This window comes from Phocoena sinus, chromosome 1 (assembly GCF_008692025.1).
Source record: "Phocoena sinus isolate mPhoSin1 chromosome 1, mPhoSin1.pri, whole genome shotgun sequence".
In the NCBI taxonomy this organism is placed as follows: domain Eukaryota; kingdom Metazoa; phylum Chordata; class Mammalia; order Artiodactyla; family Phocoenidae; genus Phocoena; species Phocoena sinus.
Window position 1 is genome coordinate 128,348,572 of NC_045763.1, and position 20,682 is coordinate 128,369,253.

The 20,682-nt window shown below is 38.9% G+C and overlaps 1 protein-coding gene across 18 annotated transcripts in view; it reads left to right on the forward strand.

Moving 5' to 3' along the window:
* PRRC2C (proline rich coiled-coil 2C) overlaps window positions 1-14,898 on the forward strand; it is a 98,909-nt gene extending 84,011 nt beyond the window's left edge. For 6 of the 18 annotated variants that reach the window (XM_032621778.1, XM_032621767.1, XM_032621829.1 and 3 more), the window contains 10 exons: window positions 620-823; window positions 2,913-3,025; window positions 3,276-3,412; window positions 7,014-7,245; window positions 7,469-7,591; window positions 8,691-8,909; window positions 9,247-9,350; window positions 9,741-9,867; window positions 10,709-10,945; window positions 12,979-14,898. In XM_032621778.1, the coding sequence (XP_032477669.1) occupies window positions 620-823; window positions 2,913-3,025; window positions 3,276-3,412; window positions 7,014-7,245; window positions 7,469-7,591; window positions 8,691-8,909; window positions 9,247-9,350; window positions 9,741-9,867; window positions 10,709-10,945; window positions 12,979-13,236 (1,754 nt within the window). In that variant the 3' untranslated portion in view covers window positions 13,237-14,898. Of the gene's footprint in view, window positions 1-619; window positions 824-2,912; window positions 3,026-3,275; window positions 3,413-7,013; window positions 7,246-7,468; window positions 7,592-8,690; window positions 8,910-9,246; window positions 9,351-9,740; window positions 9,868-10,708; window positions 10,946-12,476; window positions 12,530-12,978 lie in introns of all 18 variants that reach the window. The other 12 variants (XM_032621876.1, XM_032621869.1, XM_032621840.1 and 9 more) reach the window with 11 other exon arrangements.
* Window positions 14,899-20,682: the final 5,784 nt, after the last annotated feature.

Genomic DNA, 20,682 nt, shown 5'->3' on the forward strand with positions numbered 1-20,682 from the left:
TTATATTACATTAATAATTGTTCTTAAGGCACTTTATCCTTCTGTGTTTTTATGTCTATGCCTGGCCTTTAATAGATGTTCAAATATTTATTTATAAATAAATGAAGTTCTAAAGATTATCCTTAAGGTATTTTGCCAGAAAGAGGAAAAAAATTCTAACCTTAAGTTTATGTGACTTTTTAGGAGCAATTGTGATCTCTCAAGGCCCATTTTGTGCTAATATTTATGCCTCACCATAAATGAATGAAGCTCTTGATTATCCTTTGTGATGATTAAAAAACTAAATATTAGTTTGAGGCTAAACTATAACAATGTTGTAGGCTCTCAGCCTCCATATTTTGTGAGTTTATTTTTAAATTTTCTCCTCATTTTAATTTTGTATTTATATTTCTCCAGATTTTATAGTCTTATTTGCATCTGATAAATGTGTCTTCCTTTTACAAGCCCCCTCATATCCACTTTTGGTCTGAGGTACCGTATATAAGCGCCTAATAAGTACACAGTGGGCATAAATATTAATTTTCCAGTTTCTGGTTGGTGCTTGAGTTTACTGTGAACATCAGTGGTACTTTAAAATATGCTACATTTCACCCTTATTTTATCCCTCCCCCGAATGTAGGAGCTGGTACATATACTACCTCTTCTTTAAGTACAAAATCTACAACCACGTCAGACCCTCCTAATATTTGTAAAGTGAAACCCCAACAATTACAGACAAGCAGCCTGCCTTCTGCAAGTCATTTTTCACAGTTAAGCTGTATGCCTTCCCTTATTGCCCAGCAGCAACAGAGTCCACAAGTCTATGTGTCTCAGTCTGCAGCAGGTAAGATGTTTGAATATAAGGAATTTAGAAAATGAAGACGTTTTAGTGCTTTTTTTTCTCTCTTCCCTTACCTTTCAAGTTTAAATATTTTTTGATCTGCTTTGCAAATTTGTTTCCTCATAGAATTCAGTGCTGTCTCTCCTTGGCAAGCATTCTGGGGGGTGTGGCAATTGTTTCTTACACATATGTTACATATATAATAGACATATTAGTGTCCAGTACAGCCTATATCCATGGATTCCGAGTCTGTGATTTAACCAACTGTGGATTGAAAGTAATTCGAAAAAAATGTTCACAAAGTTCTAAAAAACAAAACTTGTATTTTCTGCACACAGGTAACTATTTACACAGCACTTACATTGTATTAGGTATTATAAGTAATCTAGAGATGATTTAAAGTATATGAGAGGGGACTTCCCTGGTGGCGCAGTGGTTAAGAATCTGCCTGCCCTGGTCCAGGAAGATCCCACATGCCGCGGAACAACTAAGCCCGTGTGCCACAACTACTGAGCCTGTGCTCTAGAGCCCATGTGCCTAGAACCCGTGCTCCGCGACAAGAGAAGCCACTGCAATGAGAAGCCCACGCACCACAACAAAGAGTAGCCCCTGCTCGCTGCAACTAGAGAAAGCCTGCGCGCAGCAACAAAGACCCAGTGCAGCCAAAAATAAATAAATAAACAAATTGGAAATAATTTAAAAATAAAGTATATGAGAGGATGTGCTTAGGTTATATGCAAATGATATACCCCATTTTACATTTGCAGGTTTTGGTATCTGGGGGGTGGTCCTAGAACCAACCCTCTACAGATAACCGGAGTTTGTTATCTGAAACCTGACAAATTGATGATAAAGTTCATGAGGAAGAATAAACCTAAGAACAGCAAAGAAGAGAAAAAAATATTTATTGGCAGGGGGTAACTTGTCCTACTAAATGTCACAATGTTAATCTGAGTTAAATAGTAAATAAGCATTTGAAAAATATTCAAGCTCACTAATGATTTAAATTCAAAGTAAAAGGACAGTGAGGCTACTTTTTGTCTTTCCATGTGGGAAATATTAGGAAGATTGATAATACCCAGCATATTTAATACCCACTATCGATAAGGATCCACAGGTATTATTAATAGGCTCTTAAAAGTACATTGCTGGGCTTCCCTGGTGGCGCAGTGGTTGAGAGTCCGCCTGCCGATGCAGGGGACACGGGTTTGTGCCCCAGTCCGGGAAGATCCCACATGCCGTGGAGCGGCTGGGCCCGTGAGCCATGGCCGCTGAGCATGCAGGTCCGGAGCCTGTGCTCTGCAACGGGAGAGGCCACAACAGTAAGAGGCCCACGTACCGCAAAAAAAAATTAAAAATAATAATAAAAAAAAGTACATTGCTAGTGAGCATATGAATTGGCAGAATTCTTTTAGAAAAGTATCTCAGAATATTTTATGTGTACATAGTCACTGTAGTAGCAGTTTCATAGTTGGGAATCTTATTGTACTGGTAAACTTAACTTATTAATCAGAGATATATGTATCAGGGTGTTCATTCATTGCAGTATTGTTTATAATGATAATAAATTAAAAACAACATGGGAAGTTCTCCCAAACATACTATTATATAGAAACAGCATAATACAAAGTAGTGAGTATAAACATAGAGAAGAAATCTGTTAAGAATCTATACCAAATTCTTTCAATTATTAAATGTCAATTCTTTTGAAATATTTTGCTAAATTCTAGTTGGTAGATTTAAAATTGGAGTGGATTTGCTGGTAAACAGGTAGGTTCATTTTCAGTTTTAGTGGATTATGTAAAATTTTACTAGTTTATACTCCAGTAGCGGCACTGTATGAGAGTGTCTATTTTCGTCTGCCTTCACAAGTTCTAGAGTTTCATTGTTTTAATATTGCATATACCTGTCTGAAAGAAGTTTTACATCTTTTTGCATTTGTATCTTTCCACATTTCTAGTTTTTCCTTGGCTGTATTAATTTTCAGAGGGCTCACTTTATTTGAAATCCGCTTTTTGGGTTTTCTGTTACTATTTGGAAAATTCTGAAGTTTAGACACTCATTGCTGCTTGCTTTTCCTGCCAATCTGTAGCTCAAATCCCAGCTTTCTATATGGACACAAGTCATTTATTCAGTACCCAACATGCACGATTGGCTCCACCATCCTTGGCTCAGCAACAAGGCTTCCAACCAGGTCTCTCTCAGGTAAGTATCACAGGCTTCTTCCATTCTATATTTGTTTCTTTGCATTTTTGTGGTGTGATAGTATTTGGGGGCTCAATGTAGAACTAGTAATGTATTGAAAAGAAATTTTAGATGTTTACATTTGGTTTTGTTTTAAAAAGGAACTGATACATAGCATTAATCTTTTGTTTCATATCTCGAATGTTTATTTTCCAGGTGTTGTCATTTGTGTATATGGTGTTCATATATTGTTTTTTTCATTGCATTGCAGCCAACTTCAGTTCAGCAGATTCCAATCCCTATTTATGCACCACTGCAAGGGCAGCATCAAGCCCAGCTAAGTTTGGGTGCTGGACCTGCTGTTTCCCAGGCTCAGGAACTATTCAGTTCTTCACTTCAACCATATAGGTAAAAGCTTTAAAATTATGTCTGTGATGTTGGAAACAATGTAATTGCTGAGCCTTCTTGCCATATCCTTTCTACTCCCTCCTTCCCCTCCAAAACTCAATGACCCTCTTATAAACTACATTAAATAATTGTGTTGAGTATGTGTCATGAACTTCAGCCTCTGGTAATTTCTGTCAGTCTTTATTGAACAAAATGAATCGTCAAAGCGTCTTGAAGAAGAGGCTAACAGCAGTCCTATAACAATTAGAAATCACAGAAAATAGCTACTAAAGGACCTGAAAGTTCGAGTGCCATCTCGCTGCTAACAACTCTAAATCCAGACCTGCTCTGTGTAAGAGCTGAGGCATGGCAGATATCATTACAGTATGTAAGGGGGCAGAGGCCAGGGTGAAATATAATAAAAGCGAGAGAGTAGAGTGTCAAAGAATAGAAGTAGTGGTGATGAGTGGTGATGCTCTGTAGTGTAGAAGAAACCATTGTTTTGAAAGATTCACTACTGTAAGTTATCTTTGCAGTTAAGCAAGTAATGAAAACTGATCTTTATTGAACTTCTTTATATATGATAGTTATTCAGCCCTTTACATACACTAACTTATTTAATTTTCACAAAACCATATAAGGTAGATTAAGTCATCCCCATTTGACATTCGAAGAAGTTGTGGGGGTTTTTTTTGTTTTGTTTTTGGATTCTTTGGTATTTTATCCTAATGTTACACTGCAAATAAGTGGCAGAGCCTGGATTTAACCCAGGTGTCTCTCATCTCCAGCTTAATGAGAGTGGAAGGGTGGGGTAAGAGTTGAATGACAGCAGTGATCATGGCATAACTCAGTCATCATCATGGTATACCTGTCATTGATACTCATGGTAATGGCCCTAAACCATCAAAAAGAAAAATAAGGGACTTCCCTGGTGGTGCAGTGGATAAGACTCCACGCTCCCAGTGCAGGGGCCCGGGTTCGATCCCTGGTCAGGGAGGTAGATCCCACATGCATGCTGCAACTAAGAGTTCACATGACACAACTAAGGAGCCCGCCTGCCGCAACTAAGGAGCCCGTGAGCTGCAAATAAGGAGCCTGCCTTCTGCAACTAAGACCTGGTGCAACCAAATAAATATATAAGTAAATATTTAAAAAAAAAAAATTCCTTTCAGGACATTTACTGTAAAGAAGGTTGCAAAACTAGGCATTTCCTTTTAGAATTTTGCTTTTTAAGTGGTTCAGGTAGAATTTCCATACTTTATAGATTAAACTTGGCATCAATTGATACAGCTCATTTCTTTCAGATCACGTTTTACTCTTAAAGAAGCTAGGCTCAGCTAATCAAACTTTCTCAAAGGAACGGAGTTATTAGTAAACTTAATAAATGTGGCTCTCACTTCATTTTTTATTAAAGATTATTCAGTAGAATTTAGTATATCTGTATAATTATATAGTATGTTTTATTTTCTGGTATTATTCTGTCATACCAGAGTAATGGTATAGTATGACAGTTTGGGTTTGGTTTTTCCAAGAAATTCTCTCTCACTACAAGTAAAATTATTTACCCCAACTGGAATTATAGGCAGTCTCTTTCATGTTATTAAATTTGAGGTTATCTTGAAATTTGTGGTAAAAATTAAAATTTTAAGGCTTCCCTGGTGGCGCAGTGGTTGGGAATCTGCCTGCCAGTGCAGGGGACGTGGGTTCGAGCCCTGGTCTGGGAAGATCCCACATGCCGTGGAGCAACGAAGCCTGTGAGCCACAACTACTGAGCCTGCGCGTGTGGAGCCTGTGCTCCGCAACGGGAGAGGCCGTGACAAGTGAGAGGCCGGCGCACCGCGATGAAGAGTGGCCCCTGCTCTCCGCAACTGGAGAAAGCCCTCGCACGGAAACGAAGACCCAACACAGCCAAAAATAAATAAATAAATTTATTTTTTTTAAAAAAATTAAAATTTTAAAACTTCAGTAGATTTAGAAATAGCAAATAGATTTAATCTCAGAACTAATCTCCTTTTAATTGGTACTGGCTGTTTGAAACATTGTTGAAAAGTTTGCAACTTTTCAGCTCTGTTAAAAAGAGTTTAGTAATTAATAGTAATGTCTTCCATAGCCATGGGAGATGGATTATCAATGCAATTCTGTATTTGTAACCCCCATTTTAACAATTGCCTTGAAAGATGTACTTTTTTTTTTTTTTTTTTTTTTTTCCCCCAGTACGTGGGCCTCTTACTGTTGTGGCCCCTCCCGTTGCGGAGCACAGGCTCCAGACGCACAGGCTCAGCAGCCATGGCTCACGGGCCTAGCCACTCCACGGCATGTGGGATCTTCCCAGACCGGGGCACGAACCCGTGTCCCCCTGCATTGGCAGGCGGACTCCCAACCACTGCGCCACCAGGGAAGCCCCAGAAGATGTACTTTTTAAGACCAGACCTGTTAAATAGAAATATAAGCTGTATATGTAATTGTGGCAAATGGGTACTTGGAAGGCACCAGTTTCAACTTTGAAAGTAGTTGTTTATATCCCTACCACATCATTCTGCTGTTTCTTGTTCTGAACGTAACTAGCATAGTGTTTATTAACAGGGAATCCTTGAATTAATTTCTGCCAGGACCGGGGTAGTTTTAACAGTATGCCTATGTTTTACATTTTATATTTGAAACAGATTATAAGTGGACATTGTAAAGAATACTTGTGACCCTAGACTAGTGCTCTTGCTTAATGGGTTTTGTTCCTGTCACGTGTAAAGATTGGACACCTCCATCCCAGCAATAATAGGGCAGTCTGAGGTTAGATTTCAGCATTGTATTTTTTTTGAAACCTTTCAAATGTGCAGTACGGTATTATTAACTATAGTCACCATGCTGTACATTACATCCCCATGACTTATTTTATAATGGGAGGTTTATACCCTTTGACCATAATAGTGTGTTGCATATCTGAACATTGCTAAGAGAACAGATCTTAAAAGGTTCTCATCACAAGGAAAAAACAAATGTGTAACTGTGTGGTGACAGATGTTAACTAGACTCATTGTGATCATTTTGCATATATACAAATACCAAATCATTATGTTGTACACCCGAAACTAGTGTAATGTTATAAGTCCCTTATACCTCAATTAACAAAACAAAATTTTGTGGGTAATCCTGTTGCTAACTACTACTCTGCTTCATTCCATAGAGGTCTTGAGACCTCTTAGAGGAAGAATATATATACATGTATATGTATGTATGTATATACACACACATATATGTGGAAGTAATGAAATACAAATAACTAAAGTCAGAGCTATTGGGTCTATAAATTTGAATAGAATGTCAATACCAAAGAGAAAAATAGCAGATTTGGTTCTGAGCTAGCTAATGAACACATGAAAAGAGAAGTATTCTGATTGTTAAAGAGAAGGAAATCTTACCATTTCCTCAGGAAGAGCAAGCCTTTTCCCAGAACTTTTACATGGGGAGCTTTGCTGTATACAGGGCTCTAAATCTTGAAACAAGTGCTTTAGACACACTCTGCCTTGTGCTGATTAGAGTATTTGGTCATTTGAGATACTCATTCTTAAGATTCCAGATAGAATTAACTTCTAACACAAGCCTTTTCTCTTTAATACTTCTGTAGATCTCAGCCAGCCTTCATGCAAAGCAGTCTATCCCAGCCATCTGTGGTACTTTCTGGTACTGCCATCCACAACTTCCCAGCTGTCCAACACCAGGAACTTGCCAAGGCACAGTCGGGTCTTGCCTTTCAGCAAACTTCAAATACTCAGCCTATTCCTATACTGTATGAACATCAGCTGGGTCAGGCATCAGGACTAGGGGGTTCCCAACTGATTGATACACATCTTCTCCAGGTAAGGCAGGAGCTAGAATCATGCACTGTCTTTGTATTCCTATGCAGCAAATTATTTAAGAAAACAGTTTTGAAAGAAAAAATGTTAAATGGCGCAGTGGAAAAAACAAGATCTTCCTTTCTATCTAATGCTAAAATTCTTAAGAGAGATTACTTTGAAGTCATGATCTTGATATCTGAATTGAAAAATATTTCAATCTTACTTCTTACAAAATATTTTCTAGGCTAGAGCGAATCTTACCCAGGCTTCAAATCTTTATTCTGGACAAGTACAACAGCCTGGTCAGACAAATTTTTATAACACTGCCCAGTCACCAAGTGCTCTCCAGCAGGTAAACTATGGCATGGTAAATTTCCTCAATTTTCTTTACTATTATTGTTGTTGTTGCTGCTGTTGCTGTTGCTTTTGTTATTGTTGGGGAATTTAAATAGAACCAAGATGAGGAAGTGGTGCAGTGGTTTCAGACTTCTCTCTGAGATGTCTCGGAATTCCATGGGGTCCACTAGTAGTGGGACATGTTTCAGTCCTATACCACCCCTCTTCTCACCCCCACTTCAATCCATTATGCTTTTTACCTCTTTTTAAAATGGATTTCTGTGTAATCATTTATTTTAACAAAAGATTCCACAAATGTAAAAATTTGGAAACCATTGTCCAGGATATGCAGTTACATGTAAGTGTGATAAATGCTTTACCCATTCGTGCTAGAGGTGAAGGAAGACCTTGAAGACCACCACACCGGTTAATATAATACATAGGACTGTGTGGCAGAGTTATGACAGTAAAAATGACAAACACATTTCTTAAGTATATGAATGTAATAATAATTTTCAGTGAAAAATGTATATTTTTATGAAACTATCTCCTCTGGCAATGTCATTAATCAGCTTACTCTTTGAAAGTTGGTAGAGGGCTGGAGGAGAGAGGCAAGCCATTAGTCATTTTCTCATAACTATTTTTGGTGGCTATTTTAAGGGGTGAGAATTCAAAAAATATCACCACATTGATGTTCAAATTAAATATTATTTGTATGAAAACTGAAACACTATTTTTTTGTCAAAGCTCATTTTGACCACACCTGAAAACAGTATAAAAATGTCTGTTATAAAAATGAAAGTTGTAACTGCTTTCTTAAATTGTATATTCATAATTTTATTGTATTTTGTGGTTATTAGGCATGTACTATGGGTTAATTCAAAGATAGTCATAATTATTTTATATGTATAGTTTCTCTACTGCTAATCTGTTTTATTGTTGCACATTTAATAAAAGAATGGAGATAGTCACTAAGCAAACTATTTATATGTGAAATATAGTAATAGATTGAAGTATTCTGTTTAAAACATTACTCAAAAGTATTTGAAGAGTCATGTATAATATATAGTAAAAGGGATATACAACAGGTCTAAGCAAATTGTTACAGTTTCTGTTTGCTTATTTTCTAGGTTACAGTACCTTTACCAGCCTCCCAGCTTTCCTTGCCTAATTTTGGATCCACTGGGCAGCCTTTAATTGCTCTGCCTCAGACTCTTCAGCCCCCATTACAGCATACCACCCCACAAGCACAGGCCCAGAGCATGAGTCGTCCTGCACAAGTAAGCCAGCCTTTCAGGGGATTAATCCCTGCTGGAACACAGCACAGCATGATCGCAACCACAGGAAAAGTAAGTGAAGAGAAATGTACGCAGTTTCTTTGAGAATTTAAGGCCATGAGTTTAGATATGCATCTGTGTAGTATATAAAAATAAAATGCATCAGTTTTTACCACCCTCCAAGAAATGTCAAACTCAATATACTTATTTTTTATCTACTCTCTGTTAATGTGTTTGGTCCCCTCTGGTTTTTACCTAATAACAAAGAATTCATAAATTTTGTGGAGGAATTTTGTACTAAGGTTCTTTGCACTTTGCCAGATGAAGTTATCATGTATAGAATACTAAACACAGCACTTTAGTTTATGGAATTGCAGAAATATTAAATTTACTTTATGCTCTTTCTCAGATGTCTGAAATGGAACTAAAAGCCTTTGGAAGTGGCATTGATATAAAACCAGGCACACCTCCAATCAGCGGTAGAAGCACCACACCAACGTCTAGTCCTTTCCGGTAAAATGGGCCTTTAAATTTGCTTATAGAATATCTGAATAACTGAGCACCATTTGTTTGTTAGATACTTAATGCCACTTTTCCTATAGTAAGTATAAGACATTCTGATAGTTTTACCAAAATGTTAAGCTATTAAATTTTTAAGAATGTATTTGCTGTACTCTATTTTAAGAAAAAAAAATTTAACCCAGGGAAAATCTAGCTAGTGTGCTTTCTCACATCTGCACCTCCAGTGTCTCTTCATTACCACCATAATGTTTGGAAACTCACCTTGGTAAATTTGCATCAACTACCAAGTATGATGAATCTACCAAGAGCAATGTCTCTAAAAATCTAACAGCATCATTTATGTGGCACTACCGTACTGACCAGTGATGGCTTCTTTCCAAGGGCTACTTCCACAAGTCCGAACAGCCAGTCCAGCAAAATGAACAGCATTGTCTATCAGAAGCAGTTCCAGTCAGCCCCTGCCACTGTGAGAATGACACAACCTTTTCCTACACAGTTTGCACCCCAGGTGGGCAGATATAAGTGAGAAATGAGTATTATTTACTTGCAGGTGATTGCTAATCTGGCTAATTCTCTGATTTAATAATCTTGCCGTATTATAACCAGTTTAGAAACAGTTTTTAGTAAATTTATGACATTCAAATATATTCTCTACAATTTTTAGCTAGACACAAGTAGTAACCATATAGTTCTAAAGCAGACAATTGAAATATAGTCAAAAGATTCCCCACACAGCTCTGATCATTCATTTCAGTCCTGATCCTTTTATCTTTTTGAAGATGACTTTTCAGAGAAGGGTCCCAGTGCTTAACGTTTTCTAGTTTTAAAGTTGGGGGGTTGGGGGGTTGGTTTTTGTTTTTTAAGATAACTATATGTAGTTGAGCTGGAAATTCAAAAAGGTGTTCTATTTTATGTGTAAAAATGTTGGCTTCCCTTTGCTAATCATATGGAAGGACTAACTAAAGTTAATAAGCACGCTCATATATTTGTTGAATTAGTATTATTTTCATTTATCTTCAGATTATATTTGGTATAGGTATGTGCCTTTTCTGCAGTTATATCTTTTTTTAAAGATATCCTAATTAATAGCCTTTCTGTCTCCCCTTCAGAATTTGTAGCTGAAATGCTAGAACCAGCTGAAGTGCCATAGCATGCTTTGCCTAATTTTTCTGTTAGATTCTCCAAGCATGGCCCATTTGTTCTTATAATAGAATGGCACAAACCCATACACTTCCTTTCACTGACAGAATGGGCACAGATTTACTCTGGGATAAGCCAACCTGGTCTAGTTGGCAAATTTTTTCTTTTTTTAACAGTTCAATGTTGTATGTTTTGTTTTTTTCACTCAGATTCTCTCTCAGCCTAACCTGGTCCCTCCATTGGTAAGAGCCCCACATACTAACACCTTCCCAGCGCCTGTTCAGAGGCCACCAATGGCACTGGCCAGTCAGATGCCTCCTCCGCTGACCACAGGCCTCATGAGCCATGCTCGTTTGCCACATGTAGCCAGGGGTCCTTGTGGATCACTATCTGGAGTCAGAGGTAATCAGGCCCAGGCTGCGTTGAAGGCTGAACAAGACATGAAGGTTAGTACAGTGTTAACAGCCAACAGAGCAAGAATCTGTCTCTGAACCATGTCTTAAGATGCCTCTGGACCCATAACTGCATATCCAGGCATTCATTGTCTTAGCAGACTTTTAACCAAACTAACTACTTTTATTCATCCTACCCCGCCCCCCTTTTTTAATTTCTTTTTTTTCTCCCTACCCTCCCCACACTTTTTTCTTTCTTTTTTTTAATGTTTTTGTTGTTTTTTGTTTTTTGCAGCTATAGTCAGCAAACAAGTTAACATTTTAAATTCTGTGGCCAAATGAATTGCTTACAAAATAAATATTTGAGGGAGATCTAAGTTTAGCTACTACATTTTTTGGAAGAGCAAATAAGTAATATGAATAATTATAGGCTTCCCCATTTTCTTTTTTTTTTTCTCCCTTTCCACCCCCACCCCCATCCCCCCATCCCAAGATATAAATCATGGTTATGTGAAAACTCTGGAATGAGTGAGGCATTTACCTATCTTGATTTTTCTTCCTTCATGGGTCATCCAAGTATAGTTTTCTTCTCAAACTGGTTTCATACCCTTTTTTTTGCCTGCCACCTGAGGCAGCCATATTCCACAACAGATTGTATAGTTGTAGATGAAGAACTCAAAAAGCACTTTGGGATCCTTCATGATAAAAGGCGCTGATAAACTTGAGGTTTGCTAATGCAGAAGGGTGCCTTTAGGAGTCTGTGTGGGGACAGTTTTTATAGCATAAACCTTACCTGTCTGCCTGTACAGCTAGCTGAATCAGTTTATTTCTGTTTCTACACTTAACTTCAGAGGTCTTAATAATTTTGCCAGTTTTGTCACTTTATATATCAGGTCAGACAAGAACAAGAACAAAGAAAAGCTTACTGCTTTCAAATGAGAAATGTCCATAGTAAATGCTTTACTCTGAATTAGAAACATGTTTGTGACAATCCTGTTAGAAAATTTGGTTGACTGAGGAAAGTTTCTTTCTGGGTGGATATCCCTTGTTTCTGATGCTGAGTAATCAAATTTAAAGACTGCCCTGCAGTGAAATGCTTGTTAAATGTTATCCATTTTTAAATAGGCTATGTGCCTAGGATTTCCATCCATTCATAACCATTAAAAATACTAGTATGTGTAGAAATCTTTGGAAACCATTTGGCCTTGGTTTCCAGTTCTCTTGCCTTCTTGGCACTTGATTTTCATACATCCCCATGTTGGAAATGACATTAGAGCTTAATAATGAATGGGCTGGGGAAGGATACAGATTTCATGAAAATTGCTTCAGATCTTTGAATATAGTACAGGTTACCTATAGAACATGAAGGGCTTTTGTTATATGCAAGAGGTGTAGAAACTTTAGTTTTAATTGTGTATGTTATACAATGGTATAATTTACAGATTGACGTAAGTATATTCTGTGGGGGCACAGAGTCAATAAAACTAGGAAATTATTTTACCAGCTCAGAATATGGTAGGAGCTATCAGAACTTAGTGATCAAGTGAAGTTGTAGTTACTAATTTCTGATGCTCTTCCCCTGCAGAAGAGAGCTGTGGGAAGAGGACTCAGCCACAAGACATTTGGTCCTAGGTGTTGGTAATGCCACAATATAAGTGCTTCCTTTTCATTTTATTGTAGACCACATATTGATAACTAGAAGTTTTAAGTATTACATATATGTTTTCAAATTTGCAAGCAGGCTCCCTAAATAAAATTTAATATCAATAAGCTTTGTTCCAGAAAAGATACAAACCAACAACAATTTCTATTTTATTATTTTATAAAAGGGCAAACTTTGAAAAGATGGTGGGAGGTGGTCCTGTTCTTTTTATATTTTTTATTATTTTTTTTTTAAATCACATAGAATGTTTTCAAAAACAGGAAGAAATCTATCCATTAAAAGCCAAAAGATCAGTGAGGTACTTTGGGGCCAAACCAACATGGGGAAAACTGATTTGTGATTGGTAAAAGAATTTGAACTGAGCTTGATTGACAAGCTTTGGTAATACTGTAGCATTTTCAGTTGTTGTTTCTCATTTTTTAAGGCAAAGCAGAGAGCAGAGGTTCTTCAGTCCACGCAGCGGTTCTTCTCTGAACAGCAACAGAACAAACAGATAGGAGGCAAAGCCCAGAAAGTGGACAGTGATTCAAGTAAACCTCCTGAAACACTGACCGACCCTCCTGGTGTCTGTCAGGAAAAAGTAGAAGAAAAGCCACCCCCTGCACCCACCATAGCCACCAAACCTGTTAGAACTGGACCAATCAAACCTCAGGCAATCAAAACCGAAGAAACAAAATCCTAAAGGCTGTGGGCTGTTGCAGGGGGTTGGGGGAAGGGAGAGGGGAAAGAGGGAGGATGAAGTCAGATAATGCCAGCAGCCAAGGGGATAAAATGGTCTCTGACGTTATCCTGTCCAGAGCTTGGAGGTGCACAAGGGACATAGGAGCAATTTACACTGACACACAGCTGCTGCACCAGTAAAAATGAGGCTTTGCCAGCTTGCACCTACTATATAACATGCACTCTGTTGATGGCCATGCATCTTCAGTCAGAAATTTATATACGAATACGTGCACACATTCCTTGAGTGCATATAATTTAGAACTAAAATCCTTATGGTTAGATGAAACACCAGAAATATGAGGGCAGTAACATCACAGAGGAATAGCTCAGCCTGAACAATGCAATGATCCCAGCTAAGACATCAGATGTGGTTTCTTTGCTCCGTTATGTTCTTTGGATATGGTTATAGCATTTATAGGCTTGGTGGTGAAGAACAGAAGATAACTGGTGCTGGATAGAGGAGCCTTATTTTTTATTATGGCAGCTTGCTATTTTTGTAACGTGGTGATTGAGTTGAACACAATCAAAGTACAGTAACTGATCTCCCCTTCTTCCTGAATGAGTGAGCAGATGATGAAATATTGTCGTCAGCATCCTTGAACATATCCAGGTGGGCAGTGTTTGGCTACTGCTTCTGTTTGAAAAGATGCTGTGTTTTGGTTGTGGCCCAAAGGTTTGATGTGCTACTTGGCGTTTTCTTTCTTCCGTGGAGCTCTTACGGTTCAGATACAACAGAGTTGGTCAAATACTAGTTAGGTTGAATCTTGCTTGCCTCTACTCAGTCATCTTTGTATGAATCCAGTAGTTTTTTTTATTTTTTAAAACGGTTTTTAGCTGATGTTCATGAAGATCAGTGAGTTCCTAGAACTGTGCCACTAAAGAAAGGAAATCCTATCTAAGAAGGTGCATTTCTGCACCAGAGCTGTGTTATAACCATCCTTTGGGCCCTCTGCTGGAAAAGTAGAATCAAGTCTCAAATAATGCCTTTTTAATTATATCCTCTAGTATTATAGATGTAGGACAGTACTGTATCATACCTCTGTGAATGTAAAATATCTTGTACCTGCTTTATGATACGTAGTAGTGACCGTGCTTTATCAGATCTGTTTTTAATGACGTTATTCTAGAATGTTTTCTTTCCAGATGATAATTGAGAAGCTAATTAAAAAAAAAAAAATGGTGCCAGGTACCACAACAGTAACAGAATTTGCTGTTTTCTGAGGTTTTGTTTTTTACTTTTTTTTTTTAATGGAGTGCGCTGGATGTCTCTCTAATTTTGTTCAGATGACTGCAGAACCTGGAAAAGCTGTTGCTGCTATTGATGCATAACATACTGCTATTGGTCTTTTTATATAAATAAATAAATCTATATATATATATATATATACATACATATATATATAATTTGAATTTTTGGAAACTTTAGCTGTGCTGTCAACTTTGGAGAAGTATCCCAGTTGTACCGTGTTGGGTTGGCATTGTACAGAAATCAACAGCCATATTGGTCTAGAAACATTAAACATAATTTTTTCCATTTGTACAGGGGTAACGCACTGTATTAAATATGTAAGGTCTTATCTACATGGGTTTGATTACAGAAACTAATAAAGTATTCTCTAAATAATGAGTCTTGGAGCTTCTTATCCATTCCTAAAATCTGAAGCAAGAAGGCTTGTCACATACCAAAAAGAGTGATCAAGACTACATCATGCTCTAGGAAAAAAGTCATCATCCCAAGACTTGATTTCTAACTTTCAAAAACTATAAAGCTTATTCAATCAAAGTAAAGATTGTTTCAGAGGATAATGTTTATGGCTCCTGTTCTCAAGGTAGCCATACTCCTGTTGAAAGCAGTCTGCCAAGGAGGAGGAGAAGAGAAGTCTTTCTTGATGATGCAAAGTGCTGAATGTAGAAAATAGAATCGCCATGCTTCTGGCTGGAAATGGAAGGACCCAAAATAGATCTCAGTACTTATATTTGTATTTTTCTTATTTTTGCTAGCACATTCATAGCCATTATCACCCACACAAGCAGACAGTAAGGGAGTTTGTTTTATCATTCACTCAATTTGTGAAGTGAAGTACTGAGGGATTTCAATTGCCTAAAATCCTGTATCCAGAACGCGTGGCTTCCAGATCCAGCTTTAGGAAAACCAGTAAATTCAGTTACTAATAACCTGTGTGCCTTCTTTACTCATAGATGCTGTGATTCTTAAACATTGAAAATATGCAAGTACTAATAAACCCTACCTTGATGTCCAAGTTTTCCAGTCTCAGGTTTTTCTCTAATGTGCTCTAATTTGGTATGATGGAGAAGGCTGGGAACACAAGCCTCTACCAAAATGCTGTAGTCACTACTTCACATATGTGCCTTCTCACTCACTTCCATTACCACTCTTTCATATTCTCATCCTTAAGTTCAGTCCTCCTAAATTTTAGGACTTCTAGGACTTACAGAGTGACCAACCAGCTGTATAGTTTGCACCGTCTTCACTTACAAGCCACCAAGTATGTGCTGTTCAGTTGGTTGTGTTAATTTGAAACCATTAATACCTTAGGCCCTTTATTAGCTAGGATCTACAGTGGAAAAAATGACAATGAAAGTATAGCCAATGAAAGATATTTGTATAAGTGCTTCTCCACAGTTTGGTCATATAAATCTTATCTCTGGCTTCTCCAACATAGGACACAATAACCCAAAAGATGTTGCAGTTAGTGGTTGACAGTAGACTTGGTCACATAACCTTCTGCCCCTTCAGCCCTTCTGGTAAGGGGGAAGGGGCATGATTTTGTCCTTAGTTAATACAGATTGTGCTCTATGATAGAAAAATGATCAGGGGCTATGTTGGGGAATGAGATGAGTATAGTCTGAAAAGGCATTCAATTTACTTGCTTTCACAGTATAAATTACAGAAAGCAAATCTCCAACATACTCTTGGTTGGGGGCAAGATGTAGAAGGTAGGATCAGAGTATATCATAGGTTTAAAAAAGTTGAGAGTAGATGGTCAGAACCTAAATGTATGAGGTATGTCTTTTCTAACAGGTCATCGGTGATTTTTTTTAAGGCAAATAATCCATTTTATTTTTTAATATTTATTTTTATTTTTTGGCTGCGTCTGGTCTCTTAGTTGCAGCACGCGGGCTTCTCTCTAGTTGTGACACGTGGGCTAAAGAGCACATGGGCTCTGTAGTTGTGGTGCACGGGTTCAGTAGTTGCAGCGTGCAGGCATAGTTGCCCTGTGGCATGTGGGATCTTAGTTCCCCGATCAGGGATTGAACCCGCATCCCCTGTGTTGGAAGGCGGATTCTTAACCATTGGACCACCAGGGAAATCCCCATCAGTGATTTTTTTTTATGCTGCCACTGATCATATTTCATAGCTTCTTGGCATTTTCAGTGTTTTCACTTTTCCATTCCAATCATAGTCAGCAGTTAACCACAGTTGACCTATTTGTGAAAAGCATCTTAATTCTATTTTAGTTACTTTAAGAAACTTTAGCCATAAAATTTCTGCTTGTGAAATGAAACAAAAGAACTAGACAAAGATGTCTTAATGTTACACTGGCTATCTTAGCATTTGCATGTTTCTTTTACGTTGCCAAAGGGAAATGGTTCCTTGGCCCCTTTCCTTCCTCTGTGTGCTGGTCCTCACACCCTCAGGTGTAGGGCTGGGTCTGCTGTTGGTGCTCAAATTAGTGACTGGTTTTCCTGGAATATCCAGAAGATGGTGGCAACAGATGTTAAGCCAAGAGTGCTATTGATTTGCAGCCTTTCTTGAGTTATAATGGGTAAAAGCTTATTTCTGTGGTAGGGTGACCATGACATGGCATCACTTAGATTCTTAATAGAAGCCCTCAGATCTATCTTTCTGAACTGGGGGCTGTTTAGAGTGGGAAATCAGAAAATATGGCTACTTTAATTGCATGATTTTAGGTGTACACTTATTTTCCATCCAACCTTTTGACAAAGCCTATGCCGTTTCTTTGACGTGTCTGCTAGAGTCTTTTACATATGGCGAATACAGAATTTCTTTGAATTTTTACAGATACTTTCCGTCAGTTTTTTTCCACACCTAATTTGACAAGAATTTTTTAGAGTGAAAATTGGTAGATATCAAACAATATAGACAACACATATTGACTAATGCCCATTGCTAGTAGGCTGTTATCTAGGAATGGTTTAAAAAGTTTGGGTAAGATTCACCAACTTAACTCCATATTCCAACATGGAATTACTCCAAAGAATTATTGTCAAAAACACACATTTCCCTGGACAGGGAAATATCATACCAAAGGAGAAGGAAATTTTACTTGCACTGGAGAGTTTAAGCAAGCGATGAGGCTCTGTTATAATTAGGCAAGGAGTCAAGTATCAACTTGCTGAGAATATAGAAGACAGTTCTTACCTCAACATAGTCTAGTGGTAGCTTGAGGTCTTTCAGGTTGCCATCACTGATACCTGACCTCTATTTCCTGGGTCCCTCAAGCTGTCTTCTTCCAGTCAATCTCTCCCTTCCCCTGCCATATATCCATACTGCTTAACTTCTAAGTATGATTAAAACCTTCTAAAAGTATTTAGGTAATACTAATCTGGTCTTGTTTCTTACCATTTCTTGATACACTAGGTAGTAAGTAGTAGAATCATATGTAAGTTTTGGTCTTACTGGTTTCTGAGCAAAAAAAGCAAAGTCAACAATTTGTTCATCTGAGATGAAAAGGGAGTCCCTAAATGAGTTAATATTCAGTGGAGAATTAGAGTGAGGAAATTTCATTAATCAGGCCTGAGGTTCCAGATGAATAAGTCTTAGGTTCAGGTTCAAGGATGATGTAGAGGGACAGAAAAAGGATGGACAGATGTATCTTGGCCCTCTGGAGTTAGATTTGGAAGTGTTCGATTTCAGTTAATTTCACACTGTTAGGTGTGGAATGATACGTGGTTTACTGAGTTAGGGTTGTGGTTTTCAAATTGCAAGTACACATACTGTTCAACCGAAGCAGTTTTACTTTAAAATTTTGGCCAAGGGATTCATCTGCTACAAAACACAAGCATTAACATGAATAAGGTTAATTGATTCCAGAGGGGAGCTGCCCTCTCAAACTCTTTAATATGAGAAGCCAAAAAGACGATTGTACCAAGAGTAAAGCCACACTTCCCACAGAAGCTGATAGTGATACCCATTGGGGGGATTGATTGGGTCTTGAATTTCTATAACCTGGGAATAGAAATGGATGTTATAAAGTTCCCTCTTAAATAACTCAGTTACCAGAATTTTATGTCCAGCTTAAAGCCTCATGGGGGAAAAACAATTCTCATAGACATTACCACCTTTTTTTCCTCAGCAGCCCAGAATCAGGGCATAGTTCAGGTGCTTGAGTTTTGTTTTAACCCTCCTGGCCAAGTAGGCCTCCCACATAAAGCAATCCTATTCCTAACCATAGGGACAGGCACACGGGCACTCCTATTTATTCCAGAAACATTTGTGCAGCACCTAACACATGGGAAGCATCATCCTTGCTAGGTCCTAAATGTTTAAAGCCAAAGGCATGATTCCACCCTCCAAGAAGCTCACAGTTTAAGAGACAGTGTGACCAAACAGTAGTGGTACTTCCCTGGTGGTTTAGGTTACTGAAGGGACAGGACCTAGCGACCAGTGCCAGACCATGCTCATACTCCTTCTAAAGTTCCCATCCACATCCATAGTACAAAGGCTTCTCCCAAGTACATTTTGACCAGAGAACACAGGGAAAAGTGGTAACACAAAGAGTAACACTCTCTGGCCACACGTGTCCAAAACTAGCTTCTTACTTAGTCCTCCTGCTATGTCTGCATAAAAGTAGGAAACAGAAAATGCCAGTGTGCCAGGGACTGTCCTAATTACCATGTATCAACTGATGCCTCCCAATACCCTTAAAAGGTATTTTTATTCTCATTTATACTTGAGGAGAATGAGGCATAGATAACTTGCCCAAGGATATGCAGTAAGTGTAGGAGCCAGGATTTGGTCCAGGAAGTCTCTGATTCTCAAAGCACAAGCTCTTAACTACTGAGCTGAACTGCTATGAAAGCACTGGACTTGAAGTTACTAAGAAAATCACAACGCATGTCTGTTTCTCCAGCTGTAAAACGGAAATGATTCAGTCTTCCTCACAGGTTTTGATTAAATGAAATAAAATATATATACATACACACACATATATCCACACACACTATGCCTGGTGTTTGGCAGGTTGCAATAAAGTGATTCATGCCTTGCTAAATCCACATAGCTTAATCTAAACTAGTATCTGTGCTCTTCAGAAAACTGGAATTTCTAGCCCTTACACTATGTGAGCATAAAATAAGTCTGCATCTCAGAAGAGGACACTTACCTGACCACGCTGGTACCCTGACCTCAGCCTCCAGAACTAGATAAGTTATAGAAGAGCTGCCAAGATGGCAGAGTAGAAGGACCCTAAGTTCACCTCCTCTCATGAGCAGACCAAAATCACAACAGTCTGCAGAACGACCATCACTGAAAAAAACTAAAACCTTCCAGAAAAGATCTTCTACAACTAAAGACATAAAGAAGGAACCACAAGGAGACCAGTAGGAGGGGCAGACTGACAATACAATCAAATCCATACCCCCGAGGTGGGTGACCCACAAACTGGAGAATAATTATATTACAGAGGTTCTCTCATAGGAGGGAGAGTTCTGAGCCCCACGTCAGGCTCCCCAGCCCAGGAGTCTGGCACTGGGAAGAGGAGCCTCCAGAGTATCCGGATTTGAAGGCCAGCAGGGCTTGATTGCAGGAGCTCCATAGGATTGTGGGAAATACAGACTTCACTCTTAAAGGGTGCACATAAATTCTCACGTGCACTGGGACCAAGGGCAAAAGCAATAATTCAATAGGAGCCTGGGTTGGACCTGCCTGCTGGTCTTGGAGGGTCTCTTGGGGAGGTGGGGGGCAGCTGTGGCTCACCCTGGGGACATAGACACTGGTGGCAGACATATCAGGGAGGATTCATCTGTGTGAGCGCTCCTGGAGGCTGTCATTTTGGAACCAAGACCTGGCCCCACCCAACAGCCTGTAGGCTTCAGTGTTGGGATGCCTCAGGCCAAACAATCATCAGGGCAGGAACACGGCCCCACCCATCAGCAGACAGGCTGCCTAAAGTCTTCGTGAGCACAGCCACCTCTACACACGTCCTTAGACATGGCTCTGCCCACCATCTCTAGAAGACCAAGACCCAGCACCATCCACCAAGGGGCAGATAGAGGCCCCTCCCACCAGGAAGCCTGCACAAGCCTCTAGACCAGCCCCACCCACCAGGGGACAAACAGAAGCAAGAAAACTACAGTTCTGCAGCCTGCAGACCGAGTCGGCAAACGCAGGCCAGACCCTACCCTGGGACCAGCTGGCCCT